The sequence below is a fragment of the Micrasema longulum genome, unplaced genomic scaffold (assembly GCF_059751315.1).
Source record: "Micrasema longulum isolate JH-2025_06_02 unplaced genomic scaffold, ASM5975131v1 h1tg001540l, whole genome shotgun sequence".
In the NCBI taxonomy this organism is placed as follows: Eukaryota; Metazoa; Arthropoda; class Insecta; order Trichoptera; family Brachycentridae; genus Micrasema; species Micrasema longulum.
Genome location: NW_028278723.1, coordinates 168,727 through 191,608, shown reverse-complemented (window position 1 = coordinate 191,608; position 22,882 = coordinate 168,727). Strand labels below are relative to the sequence as shown.

The 22,882-nt window shown below is 29.9% G+C and overlaps 1 protein-coding gene across 1 annotated transcript in view; it reads left to right on the top strand.

Moving 5' to 3' along the window:
- LOC148274971 (maltase 1-like) overlaps positions 1-22,882 on the top strand; it is a 39,759-nt gene that overhangs the window by 7,827 nt on the left and 9,050 nt on the right. The window contains exons 4-9 of the mRNA XM_088236358.1: positions 686-811; positions 3,652-3,787; positions 11,229-11,346; positions 14,784-14,964; positions 19,443-19,550; positions 21,963-22,110. Coding sequence (XP_088092484.1) covers positions 686-811; positions 3,652-3,787; positions 11,229-11,346; positions 14,784-14,964; positions 19,443-19,550; positions 21,963-22,110 — 817 coding nt within the window. The remainder of the gene's footprint in view (positions 1-685; positions 812-3,651; positions 3,788-11,228; positions 11,347-14,783; positions 14,965-19,442; positions 19,551-21,962; positions 22,111-22,882) is intronic.

Genomic DNA, 22,882 nt, shown 5'->3' with positions numbered 1-22,882 from the left:
CAAATCCAACAAATACTTGAAGATGGACATGTCAAAAGTCGGAATAATCGGCGCGCGTGCACGAGAAGATGTATGAATGTAGAGAAAGCGAGATCTGCATGAAAAACTATTGAACTAAGCTAAAACGTAAAAAAACAGATGTACCCTATTATCATCGTTATGATTTTTTAAAGTTTTTCATTTTTGAAATTACTCCATCCGTGACGTCACGAGTTGTCATCAGTGAGTTGTGCTGACATTTTAAAGTAGAGTAAAAATACACTAAACGTTGTAATAACTACCCGGAAACCGGAAATCTATCACAACACAAAATAACAAAAACAAAATTACACACATAATTGACAATATACAAAACAAATTTGTTAAACATTTAAACAACAAATCAATTAGTATATTTCGTAATAATGTATAGGTATGCAGCAAAGCACTTTAGAACCTTAAAAAAAAAGTTCAAAACATTTTTTAAGAGCATAGTGTTCTTATATCCATGCTCATAATGTTTTTTAAATATATTTTATTTTTTTTATATTAGTTTAATAAGTTTTATTTTTTTGTAAAATACATTTTTTTTAGTAAACCTTTATTTGCATGAAAACATTCATAACATAAAAACTATAACACTTTTGACAAACTTTCCAAAAAACGGTCTATCTCTTGTGTTTTGATTTGTACTGTTATATTTCAGCTATCTTTTTTCGGTGGATCAGCTTGGGCCTTCCATCCAATACGACAACAGTGGTATCTTCATCAATTTCTAAAAGAACAACCTGATCTTAACTATAGGAATCCATTGGTTGTCGATGAAATGAAAGTAAGTATATTTTTAAATTACAATTATTGACTTGTCAAATATTGTTATCATAAAAAGCGAAAAGTTTTTTAGGGGATTTTGTCTTTGTTATTTACAATTTAAGCCTTAGGGCTTAAAGCTGATTTCAAAAGTCAATGACACCACAAGATGGGCGTTAATATCATAAAGCTATTCTGAAATTCCATTAAGCATTTTTAAATTTGTATAACAGTTCATAGACCTCCCTGTCAAATACATTTTTCATTAATAATGTCGATGACCGAGGGTAGTATTGCGAACTTTGTATAGGAAATTGGAGGTTTGAGCTCCATTTTTTTACAACTTGATTTTTATTTTCTTATACGGTTTTTACTTTGCAGAAAGTTATCTTGGTTTTTTTATCATTTTAGTTTATCTAAATGAACGTAAATAATTATTAAAAAAACATTTTTTTTAAAGTTGTTTTTTTTTTTACGAAAGATTAACTAGATCCACAATATTTTTATTATGTTGGATGTTTGATGACATCACTAGTTTTCTCTCCTAGGGAGTCATTAAGTTAGCACTGAAAGAAAAAAAACTGTAATGGCAATCCACTTGAAGGCGATAGTATAAATGAGCGCTATCTAACGGTTCTCAACTTGCGCAATATATTTATGTAGCTTAGGATATATCTTTTATTTATCTTATTTATCTTGATTTATCCACAGGAGTCAAATTGAACCAAATGTTCAGGTAACAAATTTTAAAATAAAAATAACTGCACATATAAATAGTGTAGGAAGAGATTTTTTTAAAAATATATGTAGATCAATAAACGTAGTACTTTTTATAATTGGTACAAATATTATTTATATTTTTTTGTATTTTATTGCTTAATATTTGTTTTATTATATATTATACTAAATTATTTATGTTTAAGTAACATGTATTCTTGGCACAAATATATTTTATTTATTTTATTTATTTTATTTATTTTATTTATTTTATGTATTTTATTTATTTTATGTATTTAATTTATTTTATTTATTTTATTTATTTTATTTATTTTATTTATTTTATTTATTTTATTTATTTTATTTATTTTATTTATTTTATTTATTTTATTTATTTTTATTTATTTTATTTATTTTATTTATTTTATTTATTTTATTAATTCATTTTATTTATTTCATTTATTTCATTTATTTCATTTATTTCATTTATTTCATTTATTTCATTTATTTCATTTATTTCATTTATTTCATTTATTTCATTTATTTCATTTATTTCATTTATTTCATTTATTTCATTTATTTCATTTATTTCATTTATTTCATTTATTTCATTTATTTCATTTATTTCATTTATTTCATTTATTTCATTTATTTCATTTATTTCATTTATTTCATTTATTTCATTTATTTCATTTATTTCATTTATTTCATTTATTTCATTTATTTCATTTATTTTATTTATTTTATTTATTTTATTTATTTTATTTATTTTATTTATTTTATTTATTTTATTTATTTTATTTATTTTATTTATTTTATTTATTTTATTTATTTTATTTATTTTATTTATTTTATTTATTTTATTTATTTTATTTATTTATTAATTACATTAAAAAATATATGTAAATCAATAAACGTAGTACTTTTTATAATTGGTACAAATATTGTTTATATTTTTATGTATTTTATTGCTTAATATTTGTTTTATTATATATTATACTAAATTATTTATGTTTAAGTAACATGTATTCTTGGCACAAATATATTTTATTTATTTTATTTATTTCATTTATTTTATTTATTTTATTTATTTTATTTATTTTATTTATTTAATTTATTTTATTTATTTAATTTATTTAATTTATTTAATTTATTTTATTTATTTTATTTATTTTATTTATTATATTTATTTTATTTATTTTATTTATTTTATTTATTTTATTTATTTTATTTATTTTATTTATTTTATTTATTATATTTATTTTATTTATTTTATTTATTTTATTTATTTTATTTATTTTATTTATTTTATTTATTTCATTTATTTCATTTATTTCATTTATTTTATTTATTTTATTTATTTTATTTATTTTATTTATTTTATTTATTTATTAATTACATTATACATACATTTGTTAAGGACAGAGACACAGTTTATAGCGACACAATCAGGAACGACCCATGTCTGTGAACTTGCTCCGACTCGCTAGAAAATCCGTGTTGAGTCGGGGCACTTACACACTCATATATACTTTATATTTGTACAAGAATGATTTTTAATTTCTTACATTTGATAAGCTAGGCATTTATAATTAAGTAGTTGTAGTTTTTCTTTTTTATGTTTTTGTTTTAATAGTATAGGACTACTTACGCTCTAAAGATAAAAAAATTCCATCTTAGAACAGGCTGTGCCATGTTAGATGGAGACTATAATAAACAGAGAATACTCCGTTATCATTTTATATTCATTGGTTTTATATAGATTCCCTGTTATTAAGTGTGTTTATTATTTATTCGCAATAAATTTATAAATAAATAAATAAATATGAAGATTTTGCTATCGTGAGATTTCCACAAAATCATAACTTTTGAACGAAATAAGGTTATATAATTTTTTTAAGAATTTTCAACAAAATATAATTCATATTAATACCTATATAATAATATTACGCATTAAAAAAGCGTATTTGTGACTTTTGATATTTTTTGCGCTAAAACAGAGTTGACTTAAGTATATAATAACTTATTGCGATAATTTCTGCATTTTTCTTAATATGGCAGAAAGTGGACGCGCGTGTTTCATTCTCCAAGGTTCAGATTTTAATTGAGATTCGTATATACCAGTATATATTTGTTTGTTTCCAGAATGTTTTAAGATTCTGGTTAATGAAAGGGATTGCTGGCTTTCGTGTGGATGCAATTCCTCACTTATTTGAAGCTGATGTAGACGAGGAAGGCAACTATCCTGATGAGCCTTTATCAGGAGACACTGTTGATCTAGGTAGTAAATCTTTTCATTTATATTTTCTAATAATTAAAGCAATAAGATTTTATTTTATAATACGCCTGCGCCACAATGCGTTAGATAAAAGAGTGAAATTTTTGTTGTGTTTGATATTTTATGTTGTAAACCACAAACACGCCACGTAAATTTTTCTTGCCTCAAAGTATTTTAAGTATTTGTAAGTAATTATGTTATTTATATTCAATTTGAAGAGCAATCCACAAACTCATCCATTATAGTGTTTCTGGCACGGAATGTTGATATCAAGACTGTTGGTCGTGTAACTCTGTTCCTTTTTTATTGACATATTTTATTTGTTTTCCTTGTAGTTTTGAGTCAGGATCTTTAATGAATACGATTTAATTCGTTAGAAATAAACTATAGTGATGATGTAATAGTCACACCCCTATCTGAGAGACTCTCATCTTTGTAGCATCTAAATGCGGAAAGCACGTTATGAATTTCACCTTTGAAAGTACAAAACCTGGCCAATTTTCTAATCATTATCAGTTTCTCTGTATTGAGTGTGTTATAACGTTAAGACTCGGTTGTTTTTTATAGGGATGAGACTCTATAGTCACAGTTTATAAGTGAATTTCGAGATAGGTTTGACACATATGACATATCCTGTTGAAAATAATAAGGTGGTTTCATAATACTAAAATATTAATAACTTGATCTTGGCATAAATGTGATTTTATTGAATCAAAAACAGAGTGACATAAATAAGGATAACACTGAATATGTTTATACGATGGGTTTTTACAAATTACAGTTTTTTTATTATAAAGGTAACACTTATTAGTTAATAATAATTGTTTACTTGGAATTGCATAATACACATGTTGCTAAATTCAACTTATTTGTTAGATTAACATATTACAACAGAGATGAAGAACATTTAAGGGAAGGTAATATAGAAGTCTAGGCATCTACAGGGCTTAAGAACTGTCTTTGGCTGGTTTAAGTGGCCACTTTACACACTATGTAACATTCACCATTCAGCCCATATTTTAACATCTATATTCCTTCAATTCTTTCAGGTTTCAGCTCTTTAACTTCACAAACATCAACAGATGAAAGAATTGAAGGAATATAGATGTTCAAATATTGGCAGAATGGTGAATGTTACACAGTGTGTAAAATGGCCACTTAAACCAGCCAATGACAGGTCATACGCCCTGTAGATGCCTAGACTTATATATTACTTTCTCTTAAATGTTTTTTTTTAACATTTTTTTTTTGCCCCACAACAGGCCAGGAGGCCTAATTACAGTGGTGAATTACATCACAGAGCACCCAGGCTTGAGAAAAATCACATTTTTAATGTTCTCACCGGGAATCGAACCCGGAACCTTCCGTGCGTGAGTCAAGCGTCTTGACCACTACACCACGGAGGCCGCCATCTGTTGTTGTTGTTCATCTCTGTTGTAACATGTTAATGTTTTAAGCTCCCCGGGGAGTTGAATCCAGTCCTTGTCTACAAAAACTATCTTATTTTGATTCCCTTAGTAACGTATCTGGGTACAGTCTGATGAATACTAGTTATACTATGTTAATATCCCTATGCCAGAGAGGTCTCAGGAGATACGGCAAACAGATAAATATCATTGGTAGACTTACAGGAATGGAAGTTCTCTGTTGAGAAGATATGATATGAATATCTTGTCAGTGATGAGGTTTCTACATTGGATGAGCGTCAACGCAGACGCAGACCATTCCAGGGTCGATCGATTAATTCGGGTCACACTAGAAATGAAGAGTGATTGTTGCAATGTTTCTATGACTAATAATTATTTGACTAATGTGTTAATGAATCAATAAATTTTGAAAGCGTATCTCATCGGGACTGAGATAGGATGAATTTAAATAAAAATTTCGTTATTTTTCGGTTACATTAGAGATAGAAAGTGGGCTTCTTTGTCTTTGGGGGTTTTGTGGGCGTTAGGAATTATGTGAGCCGTCTCGTAATACTAGTTAAACAATTGTGAACAAGATCGTTCACAGGTTACAATAGAGACGAGAGGGACACTTATAAGGTCTGTATGGTGACACTTGTAATGCTGACATGTCTATTATCCACTGAAAACTCGGTTTAAAGTGCACATATAATGTTCGTGGTGCTTGAGGCAACAGGAAGTCATGAAAATTTACACACGTTGACGTGTGTTATATGGGAACATTGAACTTCTATGGACACGTGCCGAAATATACGGTATTATACAATATACTCCTACGTTAGTAATGACGTAAATCCCATTAAATCTAAATAAATCTAGGTAAATTTTTTAAATTGTATTGTAACATAATTGTAAACATATAAACCCCTAATGAAATCAAATAAAACCTGTTATGATATTTATATTATAACTGAAATGATTTCATTTTTGTGTTCTCACCGGGAATCGAACCCCGAACCTTCCGTGTGTGAGTCAAGTGTCTTAACCACTACACCACGGAGGCCGCCCGCCATTATGATGATAATTGCGTAAAACATAAATGTTTTTTTCAAAAATATTATATTATTTACTTCTGAGCTATTGTTCATCACATAACTGGAATGAGATGCATAAAGTTTAAAATGAGAACTGTTTTGCAACAAATTTTTCGTATTCCAAAAAAAAATTGATACAGAAATGACCGTTTTTTATTTATTTCTCAATTGTCTCCTCTGCCTTTGTTCACCCGGGAAGACCTTCTTTGTTTAAGGCCATTCTTAGGATGTTTTTAATTCTGTTTGTTGTGATTTGTTCATTCTCGTATCTTCATCTTTTTCCTATGTAAACATAAAAAATGTTTTATTTTTGTTTACACTCTTTTTTTGTATTTTTTCTAACAGTACAGTATATTACACACATTTGGTTTTCATGCATTGAAAAAAACTACATAGTTTTATGTATTCTACCAGCCTTTAGTCATTTTTTTAATACAATTTTTTTTACAAAAAATATTTGTAGATTTTGTACATACACACTTTTTAAATAAAATAATGAAGGCAATGAGGGGATCCTGAGAGATAAAAAGGACGTGTTGATCTTTGTCCATACATTCTTCTTCCCCTCTTATTAATTTGCACTGAGTTTGTATTCCTTGGGAATATTTTTGGGAATTTTCCTCCATGCGCAGCTGACAAGAGTTCCCCAGTACTCTACAACAGCTGCGGGCGGATGCTGGGCTTTAGAATCCTTTCTTTAATTTTGCAACAATACTACGAAAGAACTTTATGATAAATGGCCGCCGATTAAAATATATCATTGCAAAATGACCGTTTATAGTCACGCGGGAGTGACTACTTGGTTTATTAGCCATAAAATAATATTATTATTGATATCAAACTAATCTTTCTTACAACTCGTTTTGTTATTGTCTGCGTGCAACTAAGTCCCTGAAGGAAAGAAATTTTTTCTGCAAGCTAATATGGATGTTCTTCACGACTTTACCCCAGAGAGTTTCTCCGCGGTATGTTTAGTTTCAATAGTTTAAGAACTAAAATGTATGTGAACTTATTTAGCAACTTTCGTCGTAGTTTGGTATTGCCGATAAGCTTGAAGTTATGCCGGGCATTAGTTTTTATGCCCCTGATAACAACCTAAGACAGTTTCGATATATAGGTAGATTGTTCCACGATCCGAAACTTGGCGATTGTAATGCTTTTTAGAAATCCTACATCGATGTTAGAGTTTTTCGATAACAACATTAAAAAATATATATTAAGAATTTGCCTCAGAGACTCACTTCGTCTTTATTTTATTTTTTTAGTCACTAGACTAAAAACAATTTCGTTTCAGATTTCCTTTTAAGAATTTTATCTAAGAGATATATTTTATTTATTCTCTATGTCAATGACATATTTTGTCAAACTTTAAAAAATAAAAAAATCATATGCCGATGCCGAGGGAGTTAACTGAAATTCAGTTAATTAAGTAGGTAATGACGTTATAAATAAATTAAAATTATGGTTTGACAAAAATATATTATCTTTAAATACGGAAAATATAAAAATCATTTTATTTTTTATTAAGAAAAACATATTAGATTCAGTAGTAAAAATAATTATTAACCAATGTAATTGTAATAAAACTAACTGCGATCTTACATGTTCAGTACTTGATACAATAGATAAAATTAAATCTCTTGGTGTATACATAGACCAAAACTTAAAATGGAAAGACCATATTAGTGAACTGTTGACGCAGTCCTCCTAGATGACAGCGAAGAGGAACTGCAATCCTTGGTTACAAAGGTTTACGAAGTGTGCAAGGAGAGAGATTTGCTAATGAATGTGCAAAAGTCGAACGTCATGGTCTTTGAAAGAAATTACTGAGTAGAGTAACTATGACTGAATGTAAGATTGTAGTAAATGGAGATATTTTGAAACAGGTCGAAGAATTTGTATATCTGGGTAGTATGTTTACTAGAGATGGAAATATGGACAAGGATATTAAAAGGAGGGTTAGTGCCGGTAACAGAGTTAATGGTGCCTTAAAGTCTGTCGTAACAAATAAGTGTCTATCGCAAGAGGCTAAATTAGCAGTTCATAATGGAGTTCTGGTACCAACCCTAATGTATGGAAGCGAAGCATGGAGTTGGAAAAAAAGGGACGAAAGTAGACTAAATGCTGTTGAAATGCGATCCCTCAGGCGAATGTGCGGAAAAACAATGTATGATAGGTGCCCTAATGTCGAAATAAGAGCAGAATGCAAGGCTGAGTTAAGCATTATCGCCAAAATTAAGAAAGGTCTTTTGCGATGGTTCGGTCATGTGGAGCGAATGAATGATGAAAGAACGGCTAAAAAGATTTATGATGCAAATGTGTCTGGTTGTAGAAGTCGAAGAAGGCCGAGAAAGACATGGCATGATCAAGTACAACAAATTCTTGAAAGTGGTCATGTGAAAAGACGGAATAATCGACGTGCGTGCATGAGAAGATGTATGAATGTGAAGGAAGCAAAGGAAGTGTGCCAGGACAGAGTGGTGTGGCGTTCTATCCTCTCTGCCTACCCCTCCGGGGAAATGGCGTGATGGTTAGTTAGTTAGTTAGTTAGTTATATTAGTGAACTAGTTAAACACATTAGGAAATGTATGTACATATTTATTAGATTAAGTAATATTTTAAAAGTTAATCATTTTAACTCAATTGTACAATATTTGTTACAATATGTAGGATGAGGTAGTGCATATGCCAATATATTAAACCCTATTAAAATAGTGCAAAGATTAATTATTAAAGTAATTTTAAAGAAACCCTCAACATTCAATACGGAAAGTCTATATAAAATATTTAAGTTTCATACAGTAGACACTCTTTATAAAATAAATTATATTATACAAATTTATAAAGAAGAAAAATAAAAGAATTTGTGATGAATAAGTCACTAAGATACCAACATAATATTAAAATTCCTAAATTCCACACAAGTCATGGTCAAAATAGCTTTGTCTTCAAAAGTGTAAAAAATTATAATAATCTTCCCAATGAACTAAAAACGATTAAAAATAATATGTCAATAAATAAATTAAAAGTTAATCTGAAGAATTTTTTTGAACACGTGTAAAAACAACATAAAATTTTAATTATTATGAATGTATTATTGTTTTATATTTTTTTATTTTTCTTTCTCATGTACTCGTATTTAAAGTTATATGAATTCTTATAAATAATCAACTAAGACAGTGTAAGTCACTCTCCAAGCACAAGAGTTAGTCTCTTTTTTGGAGAGTTACAGGGATAACATTAACTAGATGTGTAAAAATAGATATGTTTAGAATTATACAAAAACATGTAATTTTTATGAAATGTATTAATAAAAAAATATGAATTAATAAATGTTCACAGGTTTTTTTTCTTATTTTAATTTTATTCTTTACCAAAAAAACATATTTTATTTATAAATTTCAATAAAGCATACAATATACTAAAATGAATAAAAACCGCACTTATTTTATGATTATCAGGCGCGTGAAGTAACTATTATCAAACGGAATGCTTACAAAGAATTTTTTTTCTCTACAAATTACAGTATTTATAACTTCTCATTAAGATAACACAATTTAAATTCAATAAAATATAGTCAAATATTATGTCAAAATAAAATGACGTATTTTTCCTTTTAGTCACTAGTAAAAATGTATTAAAAAATAACATCCATCATTAAAAGATACGTTGTTTAAATTATCTTTAAAAAAAATATATATGTCACTTAACAGATATTACCGGCGCAACAACGTAATATATTTAAGACCCAAGACAAAGTACCTATTTAAATTTGGGCTAAAGCTTGATAATATTAAACGTTCACTTAATATTATTCAATATGAAAGATTAAATTCGATTCTGTCTTTTCGACGTGTCTCGTACAACACATTAAAAAGCTATGAACCTTAATGCACATGAGCAAATTTCGAACTTCTGCCATAGAACTGAATTTCTCTAAGAGCAGTATCAGGCGTATTTACTCAACACTATCGGGGACAGGTGTTTAATAAGTTTGTACAGAAAATACACATACGTCTGTATAATAAAAAAACAAGTTTGAATGTGAGATTGGCTTGCCTCGGAGAGTTTTTTGCAGGAATTCTAGTTTTTTTTTAATTTTTAATAGTAACATAATTTAAAATTTGTATTTGAAGCACTAACTTTGTGGTTATTCATTATAATAAAATTAATACAACAACTTTGTTTTTAACCACTAATTTTTATTTTTCACCAACCGGTTTCAAAGCAAACAAGCTTCTTTGTCAAGGTTTACGTAACTAATGAATTGATTCCTTTTTATTTTATTTCTATCATGTTCACTAAAAACTACACGTGAACCCAATAAATCAAGTGGTTTTTTCTTACACGAGTGGTAATTTGATATCATTATTTTCGAAGTAAGGGAGTTTTTCGTTACAAGATTCTCTTACTTTGACATATTATTCCCTGGACATTGTGTATACTTCTGTGTTTTTTTATATTTACCTAATTTTACCTATTTATTTTAACTATTTCTATATGTATGAATTAAAATATTCCATTTTGTAATATACAAATATATGAATAAATAAAATTGAAATTGAAAAAAAATATGAAAAAGCGTCTAGGCAGATGCCGACACAGGAATACAGGGTTTATGACCTGTCATTGGCTGGTTTAAGTGGCCACTTTACACACTGTGTAACAGTCACTATTCTGCCTATATTTAAACATCTATATTCTGTCGATTCTTTCATCTGTTGATGTTTGTGAAGTTAAAGAGCTGAAACCTTTATTTATGCGGGTTCATCTCTGTTGTAAAATGCTAATATTAACAGCTCCTCAGGGAGTTGAATCCAGTCCTTGTCTAAAAAGTTTTAAAAATTATTTTTACAGATTAAATGATAGATATCATAAAATGACAAGAATAATATAAAGTTTCTCTCCTGCAATTTTTACTGATGATTCTGAATACCATTTTAGATAATTTCTTCTACCTGAGCCACATCTACACGATGGGTTTGAACGAAACGTATGACCAGGTGTTCCAATGGAGAGAAGTGCTTGATGAAGTGACAGCAACTATTGAATCGGAAACCAAGTAATTAAGTAAAAGTTTTAAATTGAATAGGTAACACAGTTTTAGATATGCCTCCATGGTCTGGTCATCATTCTGTATCAATCGCATAAATCACATTGAATCAGTCCAACTTCGCTTGCTTTGAAAAGTAGCGTGGATAGAAAACTAAAATTTACATATATTTTAAAGATATTACAACAGTATCTCCACAAATTAAATCATGTCTGAAGAAACATCTACTTTCTCTTCCTTAATCTCTCCTGCTATCGTCGTTCCTCTTTTTTTCATTTCCCAATTGAGTAAAAGCATTAATTTAAGATAATTTATATTCAGATACATGTATTTTTATTTTTGGATACCTAAATTTTTTTTAATTCTTATTTTATATCAAATATGTTTTGTAACTAAAAATATAAAAATCGCACTTTTATTTTATTAGTTGGTTGGAAGAAATTGTCATTTAGTAATAAGCCCGCCAATTTACATTTTGCACAAAAAGTTAAATAAATAAAATTTAGTTTACCATTGACTTTACCTTTTTAGTAGTTTAGTAGTAGTTTACCCTGAAAAAAAATTAGTGGTTAAAAACAAAGTTGTTTTATTTATTATGTTATAATGAATAACCACAAAGTAAGTCCTTCAAATATTAAATTTACATTTAAAAAGTTTATTTACGTTACAATACCAACAATATTTTAAGTTTGTCCAAATTTTTGAAACAAGAACTGGATTGAACCTCCTTGGGAGTTATTATTAATAATATGTTACAAAAGAGATGATGAATGTTATGGGGTGGCCTTGGTGGTCTTGTAGTAAAAGTCTTTCTTTTACTTAGTGTGGTATATTTACAAAATATACAGAGGAACAATATTAACAAGTGTCTACATAGGAGGCTAGCTGAAGAATGCCTGTTGGTCTTGGTATGTGGGGGTACTTTGTGGCCAGTAGGTAGGTGTCGTATTGGGAACAATACAACCCTTACCTACACCTCTTACAACTCTCCCCCCCTCATACCTAGGCCATTCCTATCCTAAGTATTCTTCATTTCCGGGCTGCTGACGTTTCGCTGCCCCGCGGACGTAGCCGGTCCCGCCAAGGTCTCTGCTCCGGCTGGTCGGCTCCTGGTTCCTCGGACTTTCAACCAGAATTCAGCCCTAAATCATTCAGCTCGGAATGACAGGGAAGTTGCAGTTCATCAGCTGAAATTCTTTCCATTTCAGTGATGCCCCGCGCAGCAGTTTCCTCGTCACAAGATTCAGAGTCCGTTCGCCACCCTACGGACAGTTTTCTAATTTGGTCAACGTGTCTCTTCCACGTCAAATCTGAATCTTTTACTTGTACAATATACACTTTGGATCCTACTCTCCTTGTGATTATCCCCTTGATCCATGAAGTATGATTCCTAGTTTTGAAATCCTTCACTTAACATTTTTGTCCAACAATATATGATTTTCTATTTTTACCCCCATAGTACTTCTTTTGGCTGTTCTGACTAATTTTAACTCTTTTTGCAATTTCATCATTAACTCCTTCCCCCTCTTCCAAACTTGGAACTAAACTGTTAAAAATAGTCCTAGCACGCCTGCCAAACATCAACCTGGAAGGTTCAACTCCAGTTGTACTATGCGGTGTGTTACGATAATCTGATCAAAAGTCATTCAATCTATCTTGATGATTTTTCTTAAAATAACACCCCTTAATAATTTTCTTAAGGAAATTTTTCACTGTTTTTACCGCGTTTTCCGCTAACCCGTTGCTTTGTGGGTGATTCACTGGGGTTGAAATATGCTCGATACCTAGTTGCTTACAAAAATCATGGAATTCTGATGAAGTGAATGCTTTTCCGCTATGTGAAACTAACTGTTTAGGTATCCCGAAATTAGAGAAAATTCTTTTTAATTCTCTAATAGTAGTCCTTGAATCTACTTTGTTAACCTCTATAAAATCTATTCATTAGATGTCGTAACACATAATATTTAAAAAAATTCATCACCTAACGGACTTTCAAAATCAATATGAACTCTACTCCATACAGATGTTGGATATGGCTACACAGTCAATTCACTTTTGCCTGGAGATTGCGCAGTTTTGTTACACTCATCGCATTCTTTAACTAACGATTCTATCTCTAAATCGATTTTCGGCCACCAAATATAGCCTCTACTAACCCCTTAATCATAGCCGTACCTAAGTGGGACCTATGTAACATGCCTAGTACTGATTTTCCAAGTACCTCTGGAATAACTATCTATGATTACATACTACACAACCTTCAACGATTTAAAATTCATCCCGTTTCATCCAATAATTCCATTTAACATCCTCTTTATGAATTTTTTTGGCCAACCGTCTTGCTTAAATTTAATTATTTCCGTTAAAACTACATCTTTTCCCGTAGCTTCACTTATCGATTTCACATTTAACATAAGACCTGAATTTTCATTTTCTAAATAATTAATGAATACATCGTCACTCGAGTCTGACTCTTCTTTTTCTTCTACAGAGTCAATCGGTGAACGTGATAATAAATCAGCACAATTGTTTTCCGATTTGACATATTCCACATTATAATCGAATCCCGATAAAATAACTCCATATCGTTGCAATCTATTCGCTGCTGGAATTGGAATATTTTTCTTTTCACCGAAAATGTGAACTAGCAGTTTATTATCAATGCACAATGTAAAATGTCTTGCAAACAAATATTGAAAGAATTTTTTTATACCAAAAATTATACCTAAAGCTTCCAAGTCTAAAATTGAATACTTTTTTTCTGCATCTGTCAAAGATCTATTTGCATATGCAATGGGACGTTGCGAACCATTTTTAAAAACTTGGACTAATGTCGCTCCTAATCCTTCCAAAGATGCGTCTGTAAATAATTTTACAGGTAAATCGGCATTATATGTTGTCAACACACAATCACTGCACAATATTTCCTTTATTATGTCAATAGCCGTTTGACAGTTAACATCGAAATCAAAATCTACCTCTTTCCGAAATAATCCATGTAATGATACAACCCTTACCTACACTTCTTACAATAAACACTTGATAGAAGGGAATAAAAAAGTCCAGGCATGTACCTGTAATCAACTGATTTAAGCAGCCGCTTTACAAATTGAGTAATTGTCACTATTTTGCTTATGTTTGAACATCTGTATTCCTTTAACTTTAAATCTTTGTAAAGTTAAAGAGCTGAAACCTTAATTGATGCGGGTGAGATTCTGACTGAAGTATTCCAACTACATATAAGGCAGCGCTCAAAAATACTTTTAATTTTTTATACTTTTCTTTGACAACAATATTTTGACTTCGTCAAAGTTTTTGTAAACTAGTACTGGATTCAACCCCCCTGAGAGTTATAAATATTAAAACAACTTCTATATTCTCTTCTATAAAATGTTCTTCATCTCTGTTTTAATATATTTCAATGTAATTTATGTTTGTTGTTTTAGAATAATGGTAATGGAGGCAATGGATATAAGGTATTATGGAAATGAAACCCACGAGGGAGCCCATTTTCCATTGAATTTTTATTTAGTGTTTCTTGATAAAAATGCTAACGCTTCAGTTATTGGCGACATTATCCTTGGCTGGTATGAATACTTACCTCCTGGCAGGGTAACAAATTGGATGGTAATATTAACTATTTATTTATTGCATAATATTTTATTTAACATTTCACATGATATTATGGTACTAACCTAGGATATTTAGAAAAATCATAAATACACTGATCAACGCGCAATGAATAGTAAATGTAAATCTTTATGTACACTGGAAATATCCACATTTAGTAAACCCAACAAGTCGAAAAACGAACATAAAAATCAGACTCTCTTCGTTCAGCGCTGGTACTAGGGCCTCGATTGGAAGTTAAGAACGTCATGCTTTCACCATGACGAAATAGTTGAAGATAAATTCTCTCGAGCGATTACGAAGATACATTACTGACCCTTTACCTTCAAGTTTAGGGAAGGTAAATCGATATGTACGCCACTATACACATTTTTACTTATTTATTTACTTTTACATAAATAACATAGATGGCCTTAAAACATAAACATTAACATTAATATGACGTAAAAAAACATACGTACATATATTTATATATATATATACATCAGGGACGAACTGTGTATGGAAGCAATTATGCGTAGCTTACCATTTTATTTGACTAACCATAATAATGCTTTACTGTAACTTTATTTAAAGTAAAACAAATAAATAATTATCATTTAATTAAAATCATTTCCACCGTTCGTATTTTTATCTTAATATAAACATTAATATTAATAAAACGCGCCCAGCGCCTGCGGTGAGCCAAAAAACTAGCCGATTATTAAAGCTTATTTTTTCATAAAAATAAGTATATTTTATTTTGAATGTCTTAACTCCAGTGCGGGTTTTTTTTCCTAGATTAAACTTGCAGATTACATCAAACTTGAGGATTCTTGATTTGAAAAACAGTATTTCAAACATTATTTCTTAAAGGCTTTTTTTCTTTGAGATGGTACTTTTGACATAAGACTATCATTACTTTCATGCGTCATACTGCAGGACATATGGCGCTCGACGCGGCCCTTTTTAGCACTTATTATTTCTAGAACAATTCGGCCAGTAGACATTTCAATTGAATACTTAATATCGACTGAATTCAGTATGTTGTTTTTTATTTATTTTTTAATGAATTATGTATTAAAGTAATGAATATTTATATAATATAATATATCATGAAGTTACGACGTTTGAGTTGATCTCATGGATGAAAGTTGTTGTATCACATGGAACCACAGAAAAATATCAATTTATATTATATATTACTTACATTATATTATGTATCTTCTATGTAGGTACAAATATATAAATTTTTTTATAGTTAACCTATAAATAAAATCACCATTTGCATACATACATACATACCTACATACATAATAAAAATGATAAAATTGTAAGTCTACAACATAATAAGATCCTCATACTGATTACCATATCTGTGGAGCCTAGGGATAAGAGAGTGCATGCGATAGTTTGTCTTAGAACTTGCAGAAAAAAAAGGAATCTGTAATGGGTATGTCGACCAAGAACACGAAAACAATAATTTTAGGAAATCTGGTCAGTCTTTGAATGATTTCTGTGTTCGCGTTATCTAAAACATTTAAGTTTGTAAATGAAAATTCTTGACGGAAGTTCATTGTAATTTATTATATAAATAAAAGATGAAGGATGCTTTAATTCACAAATTTGGAATAAACAGTGACTAGTTTCATCGTTTTCACGACATCTTTGAGGCTGGTATCTTTATCAAGGAGTTCAATGTATTTATATAAAACAGAGGTAAGGATAGATAATTCAAAATTATATGAAAATAAATTAAATAAAGTTATTTTTATCTTAAGGATCATTATCAAAAAAATTTCGGGTTAACTAATGAGAATTTTAATGAGTTGAGGTATTTTATTTTGAGTGCCCCATCCTTCGTGAGTGTGATTTTCGTCAATTGTGATTTCTGAAGAACAAAGGGTAAAAAGTCATTAGTAAATATATATTACAATAGGTAAAGTAATGGAGAATGCATGTTTGTTATCTGTTTATTTAGTAATTCTATTAATTTTGAGAATTTCTAGTTTGTCATGTTTATGGCCTTTAGGTGAATATGATTTTTTTTTTAATCAAAGGAATGTTTATTATCTTTTAATTGATTGGCAAAATTTAAATTTTCTTTATTATTAGACCATGTTTATATATGCTCTTTTATGCGTGTTTAAAAGCTCTACCCGTTTTGCCTACGTAGCATGTATATTTACAGTCGTTACAATTAAGAGGGTAAGTTCCTGAGTTGGAAAACTTATCTTTTTTGTCTCAAGTATTAACCAAAAAAATAGTTAAGGAATTATTATTGTAAAAAGCTGCGGTGCATTTATTTTTATACTTTATTTGTTCAATTTCATCACTCGTTTTTCTAATAAACGAAAGTTTTGCCTTACGCTTTCGGTCTTTATTGTAATTATTTATTGTCAAATTTTAGGTTAGTTTATTATTTACGAGACGCTTTTGTTTCTTTCTAATAAGGTTATCAACTAATGTATTATTGTATCCGTTGAACGTTAATACATTGAACTTCTTAATACAGATACCAGTCTCGAAGATGTCGCGAAAACAAACGACTAGATGCAGAAAAAATGAGACTAGATGCTGCTCTATTAACATATAGCAGCATCTACCAGTAAAAATAAATCCACTTTAAAAAATACATTTATAAAAATATTTTAATATTTTTTACCATATTTCTATCGAGATCACGATAAAACAGACTTTGCAATACGTAGGTAGATAGAGATATTTAGAAAGATTACTACTATACCGTCTTAGAAACTGTCAAATTTTGTATTTAAATAATGTTTAAGGGAAAATTTAATGTTTTAATTGAGATTTATTAAAATGTAAATCATTTTAAAGTGGCTGATTTTTATTATAGAAGCATATAAAATATGAGTGAGAACTATTTTAAATTTTTATTAAGTAAAGAACACGAAGTAAAGTTTCGGAGTCACTTATTGGTTGAATTCAATCATATGATGTCCGATATGAATATTCAGTAGAGCATACCGAGGTAGATAGAGATAGAAGAGGAGTTAAGAATACCGTTTTGGTATGAACCGATGAGGACAGTGTTTGTAATTTTCTCCCAGATCCACATATACCAATCTCACAAGTCACTAAAGTCGCTTTTTGTTTGGCGCTGGTACCAGGAGGCTTATTCTGTCACAATTTTGTTTCGTAAGTTCGTTCGTTCATCATATATTCATCTACTCTAACGCAATCGAAATTGTAATTGTAATTCACCCTCGTTCCTTCTCATATGATACGAATAAATTAACAAAAATAATTACTTACAGAATAAGGCCACAGTCGTGTGACACGATGACGCTAACGATCCTCAGCACAAACGTAAATTTAATTTGCGTTATTATACGGCTAGCTTTGACCAATATTGTCTACAATTCTGATTGATTATATTAGAATCATTGATAAAGTTAATTAAGTTATAAATAAGTTATAAAACTCCACATAATAATACGCAATTGAATCTTTTTCATTAATATTTTATACACTCCATACATGTCACAAAACTTCTGGTGAGTCGAAGTTCAATATACTCATCCTTACTGAAAAACATTTCACTTCACATTCACAGTACAATATGTCACAGCTAGAATATAATATATTCTCCAAGTCATTTTACTTCGTCGGAAGTTTTTTAACACATTTTTAGGCATTTTCTAAATAAGCATCTCTTAAAATGACTACCTACCATAAACATTATATTTTATGTGTGTAATTTGTCAAAACGTCGTATAAAACTTTTCCCGATTAATTTTCAAACGTAGGCAGAATAGTGAGAAAATTTTCCTGTTTAGACTATTGTAGGATCGTCATCATTCCTTTTCCGTATCTGATGGTTCATATGGCACTGTATTGGTACACAAACCGCGAAATAACCTAACCATTTTTGTAAAATGAAGTAAGATAAAAGGGTACTCGCAAAGGTTTGCCTTCGACCTTATAAAGCTCAGCCAAAATCAAGTTAGGCTTATCACTAGAGCCCTTCCCTTACAGGACACTGCAGATTGAAACAAACACCTTGCTAGAATGAACCTTTCAGAAACTTCTTTATGTAGGTTTTGCAGTGCTGATGAGGAAACATCTATAAACATTATATGTGAGTGTGATGTTTTGCATTTTAAAAGGAGCCTCATACTCGGGGGACCACTAGTTAAACTTGAAGATGTTAAAAAACTTGCTCCCTGTCAAAAAGTTTGAAACTTTACGGATCTAAACTTGGAGGTTGAGATTTAACAAAATGTAAACTCTTGCCTTCCACACAGTAGCCAGGCTCTTTATAAACCTGGGCTTAGAGGACAAGAACTATTCATAAGGACTCGTCACTAAAGATTTTCACAAGTTGCAGTGACGTCAGGAGTTTGCATAGCATTGACCTCTACCACTAAGAATAAAATAAAATAAGCATGCTTCATGTAGAGACTTCGAAATATTCTAGTGTCAAAGCACCTTTTAAAATATTTATTTCAGGATGCTTAATTTATTTTCAGATAGGAAACCATGACGTGGCTAGAGCAGAAACTAGATACGGTCCAGATAGGATTGATGGAATTATCATGATAGCCATGCTGCTTCCCGGAGTAGCTGTCACCTATAATGTAAGCCTTTGTCAAACAAGCATTTAAACATATGCACTCTATTGTTCAATCCAACGATTGTGGTGCTATGGTTGTTGATGTCTGGACTGCCAGAGGTCCTATCGTAATTTGATTCCTATATTACGGCACAGTTTATAAGGACATTTTGGCAATAAAAAACATAAATCCATCACACTTCTTCCACACAGAGGCAGGCATAGAAAATACAAATTTACAGCTCTGTATTTTTATATGGACATTGTTTCCGATGCGTCTTTACAAGCGTGAACCCCAGTATAAATATGTATAAGCGAACTAAGAAAATGACAATATTTATGAGAAAAATCAATACAAATTAATTAAGAAAAAACCAACATTCCTAAAAATACACGCAAAGAAGAATAGCTATCTCATAATGAGGTAATTCAGTGCTATGAGAAATTGGAAAAAAATGGCAATGGCGATGAAAATTAGAGCATTATATTTTACGGCAGTTTCATGAAAATGTACTGATTGAACGATGTCACTAGTTCTTCCGATTAAACCAATGTTATTGTGTTGTAATAGATTTTCGGTTTACGGGAAGCCATCCATCAATCAGCAGGACTTACCGAAGAAAATTTGGACCTTTGGACGCGGAGAAATTACAAAAAAAAAAAATGACAAACAATTTTTGCAAAATTGGCTTGGTTTGATTGTCTTATAATAAAAAAAAAACACTAAAACTCCTCATTGTAGATATCTTTTTAATCAACTATGTTGGAATATCGATCTAATGAAGTGCGTATAAATATTATACATAGTAATGTTTAAGCGCTATCAAGTGCAGGTACACAAGGAATGATTCGATTTTATTCTCCAGTGAGTTATCTAAATTGACGTAGGAGCAATGGCTTCAGGCTTTTGCCTTGTATATACTGGAACATCGCTATTACATTCTTTCAAAAATTCTTCGTATATTTTTTTAAATATGTATACATATATTATAATATTAATTAATATAATAAATGTAAGTACATATTAGTATTTGACCACTTACTGATTTTTAATGTGAACTGGTTTGAAGACGTACCAGTTTCTTCGTCAGAATACTCGCTACACCAACATGCACAAAGATACAGGAGTTAATAAGGATATATTTATTTAATTTTAGTATAATTCTTATTTAATCTATTGAATAGTGCCTTTTACATATACGTCACAAATATAAGGCGGCCTCCGTGGTGTAGTGGTCAAGACGCTTGACTCACGCACGGAAGGTTCCGGGTTCGATTCCCGGTGAGAACACAAAAATTAAAATTTGATTTTTCTCAAGCCTGGTTGTTCTGTAATGTAATTCGCCACTGTAATTGGGACTCCTGGCCTGTTGTGGTGCAAAAAATTGAAATGAAAAAAAAAATGAAAAAAATGAAATGAAATACAGTAAAACATACATAAATGGACGTATAAATATATATATTGTAAAACGGAGCATTTAAAACAATACACAATAAAAAAAATATTACCAGTTATGAAATTATTGATAAAAAATTATAATTTGGCATAAGAAATATTTTGAGTCAGTAAAAAAACCAAGAAAACAATTTTGAATAATGCGAAACAATAATATTTTTGTATTGATTGTATTTTTATTTAAAACTTGTACTTGGGTAAACAGTATATATGTATGTATTAAAACATATAATGATGTAAAAAAATGATAAAGAGAAATGTTTTGTACTTATAAATACAATCGAAAAAAGAAACGAAAAAAGAAAAGAAACACCAATAAAGAAGTAATGAAAAGGGAATAAAATAATTAAAAAGGAATTGAATAAAACAACGTAGATATGTTTTACATAGCTTTTAGCAAAACTGCTTTAAAAAATAATATTTTACCAATATTTTTTCAAATATCTTATCAGACCGCCCACTTTTTTATATAAAAATTAACCAATAGTGTAATGTTTAACCGCTTAGCCCCTCCCCTTTTTAATCCTTCCCCATAAATTCTGCGACCTATTTAGGAATATTATTGACTTAATTTTAGTGCATGTTTAGACACGGTGGAGGTGCATTCTTTTTAACTCTGCATGTTTTTTATGTATTTTTTCGTAAATACTATCTTAACTACGGTGACGGTAAAGGTGATAGTGTGTTTTAGTATTTGCATGTTAGTGTGCTGAGTATCCCGACAAAGGGCGAGTCCGTCTCAAAACCGGTAGACATAAAATGTCGGAAAGTAGTTTAATACTTATATTTACTAACATTCATTTTAATGTTTGACCACGTAATTAACGCTTTGAACATAAATTATTATTGTAATGTTCATTTAATTTGGTTAAATTGTATCACCCCTTTATTCAGTATCCATGAATGCTATACGTCTGTTCGCTCTTAAGCTTCCATCCCCTAGAGATTCTGTGCATATAAAACTAACTGTGTTTTATACAGGGAGAAGAGATAGGAATGACCAATTTCTATTTAAGTTGGGAAGATACAGTTGATCCTCAGGGATGTATTGCTGGAATTGAATATTATAATACATCCTCAAGAGATCCTGCTAGAACACCCTTCCAATGGGACTTTACCAAAAATGCAGGTGAATAAAATAATATTGTTTCACCCATATATTGAAGGAATCCTTATTTGATTCGAGTAAGAATTATAATAAAGCATTATATTTGCTTTCGAGTATTTTTCTGCAAATCAAATAAAACTGTAAAAATTAAAGTTTGATGACGATACACAAATTTGAAAAGAAAAGAGTTTTTCATCAGAAACAATAAAAAACTTTTTGAAAAAAAATAACATTTGTAATTTCGTTTTTGTATAGTAAAAAAGGTAGTTATTTTTTCTAGAATTCTTACAAAGTTTTGATATTATTAGGAGTATTAGAAATTGTATTAAAAAAATATTTTGTAACAATTTCCAACTGTAGCTTTCTCTAGAAATAATTTTTAAAAATACGCTCGAAATTTCATGTTTGTGTTATTTTGTTTTTTTGTATCGCAGAACCTTTTAATGTAGGTAAATAATATATAACGTATATTACTAGTACTTAAATAAACTTTGAGCAGCTCAAAAATATCAAACGGAATTGAAATTTGTTTATTCAAGTTAATAATAAAGTAAATACTATTAACATATTACAACAGAGATGCAGATCATTAAAGAGAAGGTAATACAGAAGTCTAGGCATCTACAGGGCTTATAACCTGTCATTGGCTGGCCATTCTGCCCATATTTTAATATTTACATTCCTTCAATGGAATGGTGAATGCTACACAGTGTGTGAAGTGGCTACTTAAACCAGTCAATGACAGGTCATAAGCCCTGTAGATGCCTAGACTTCTATATTACCTTCTCTTAAA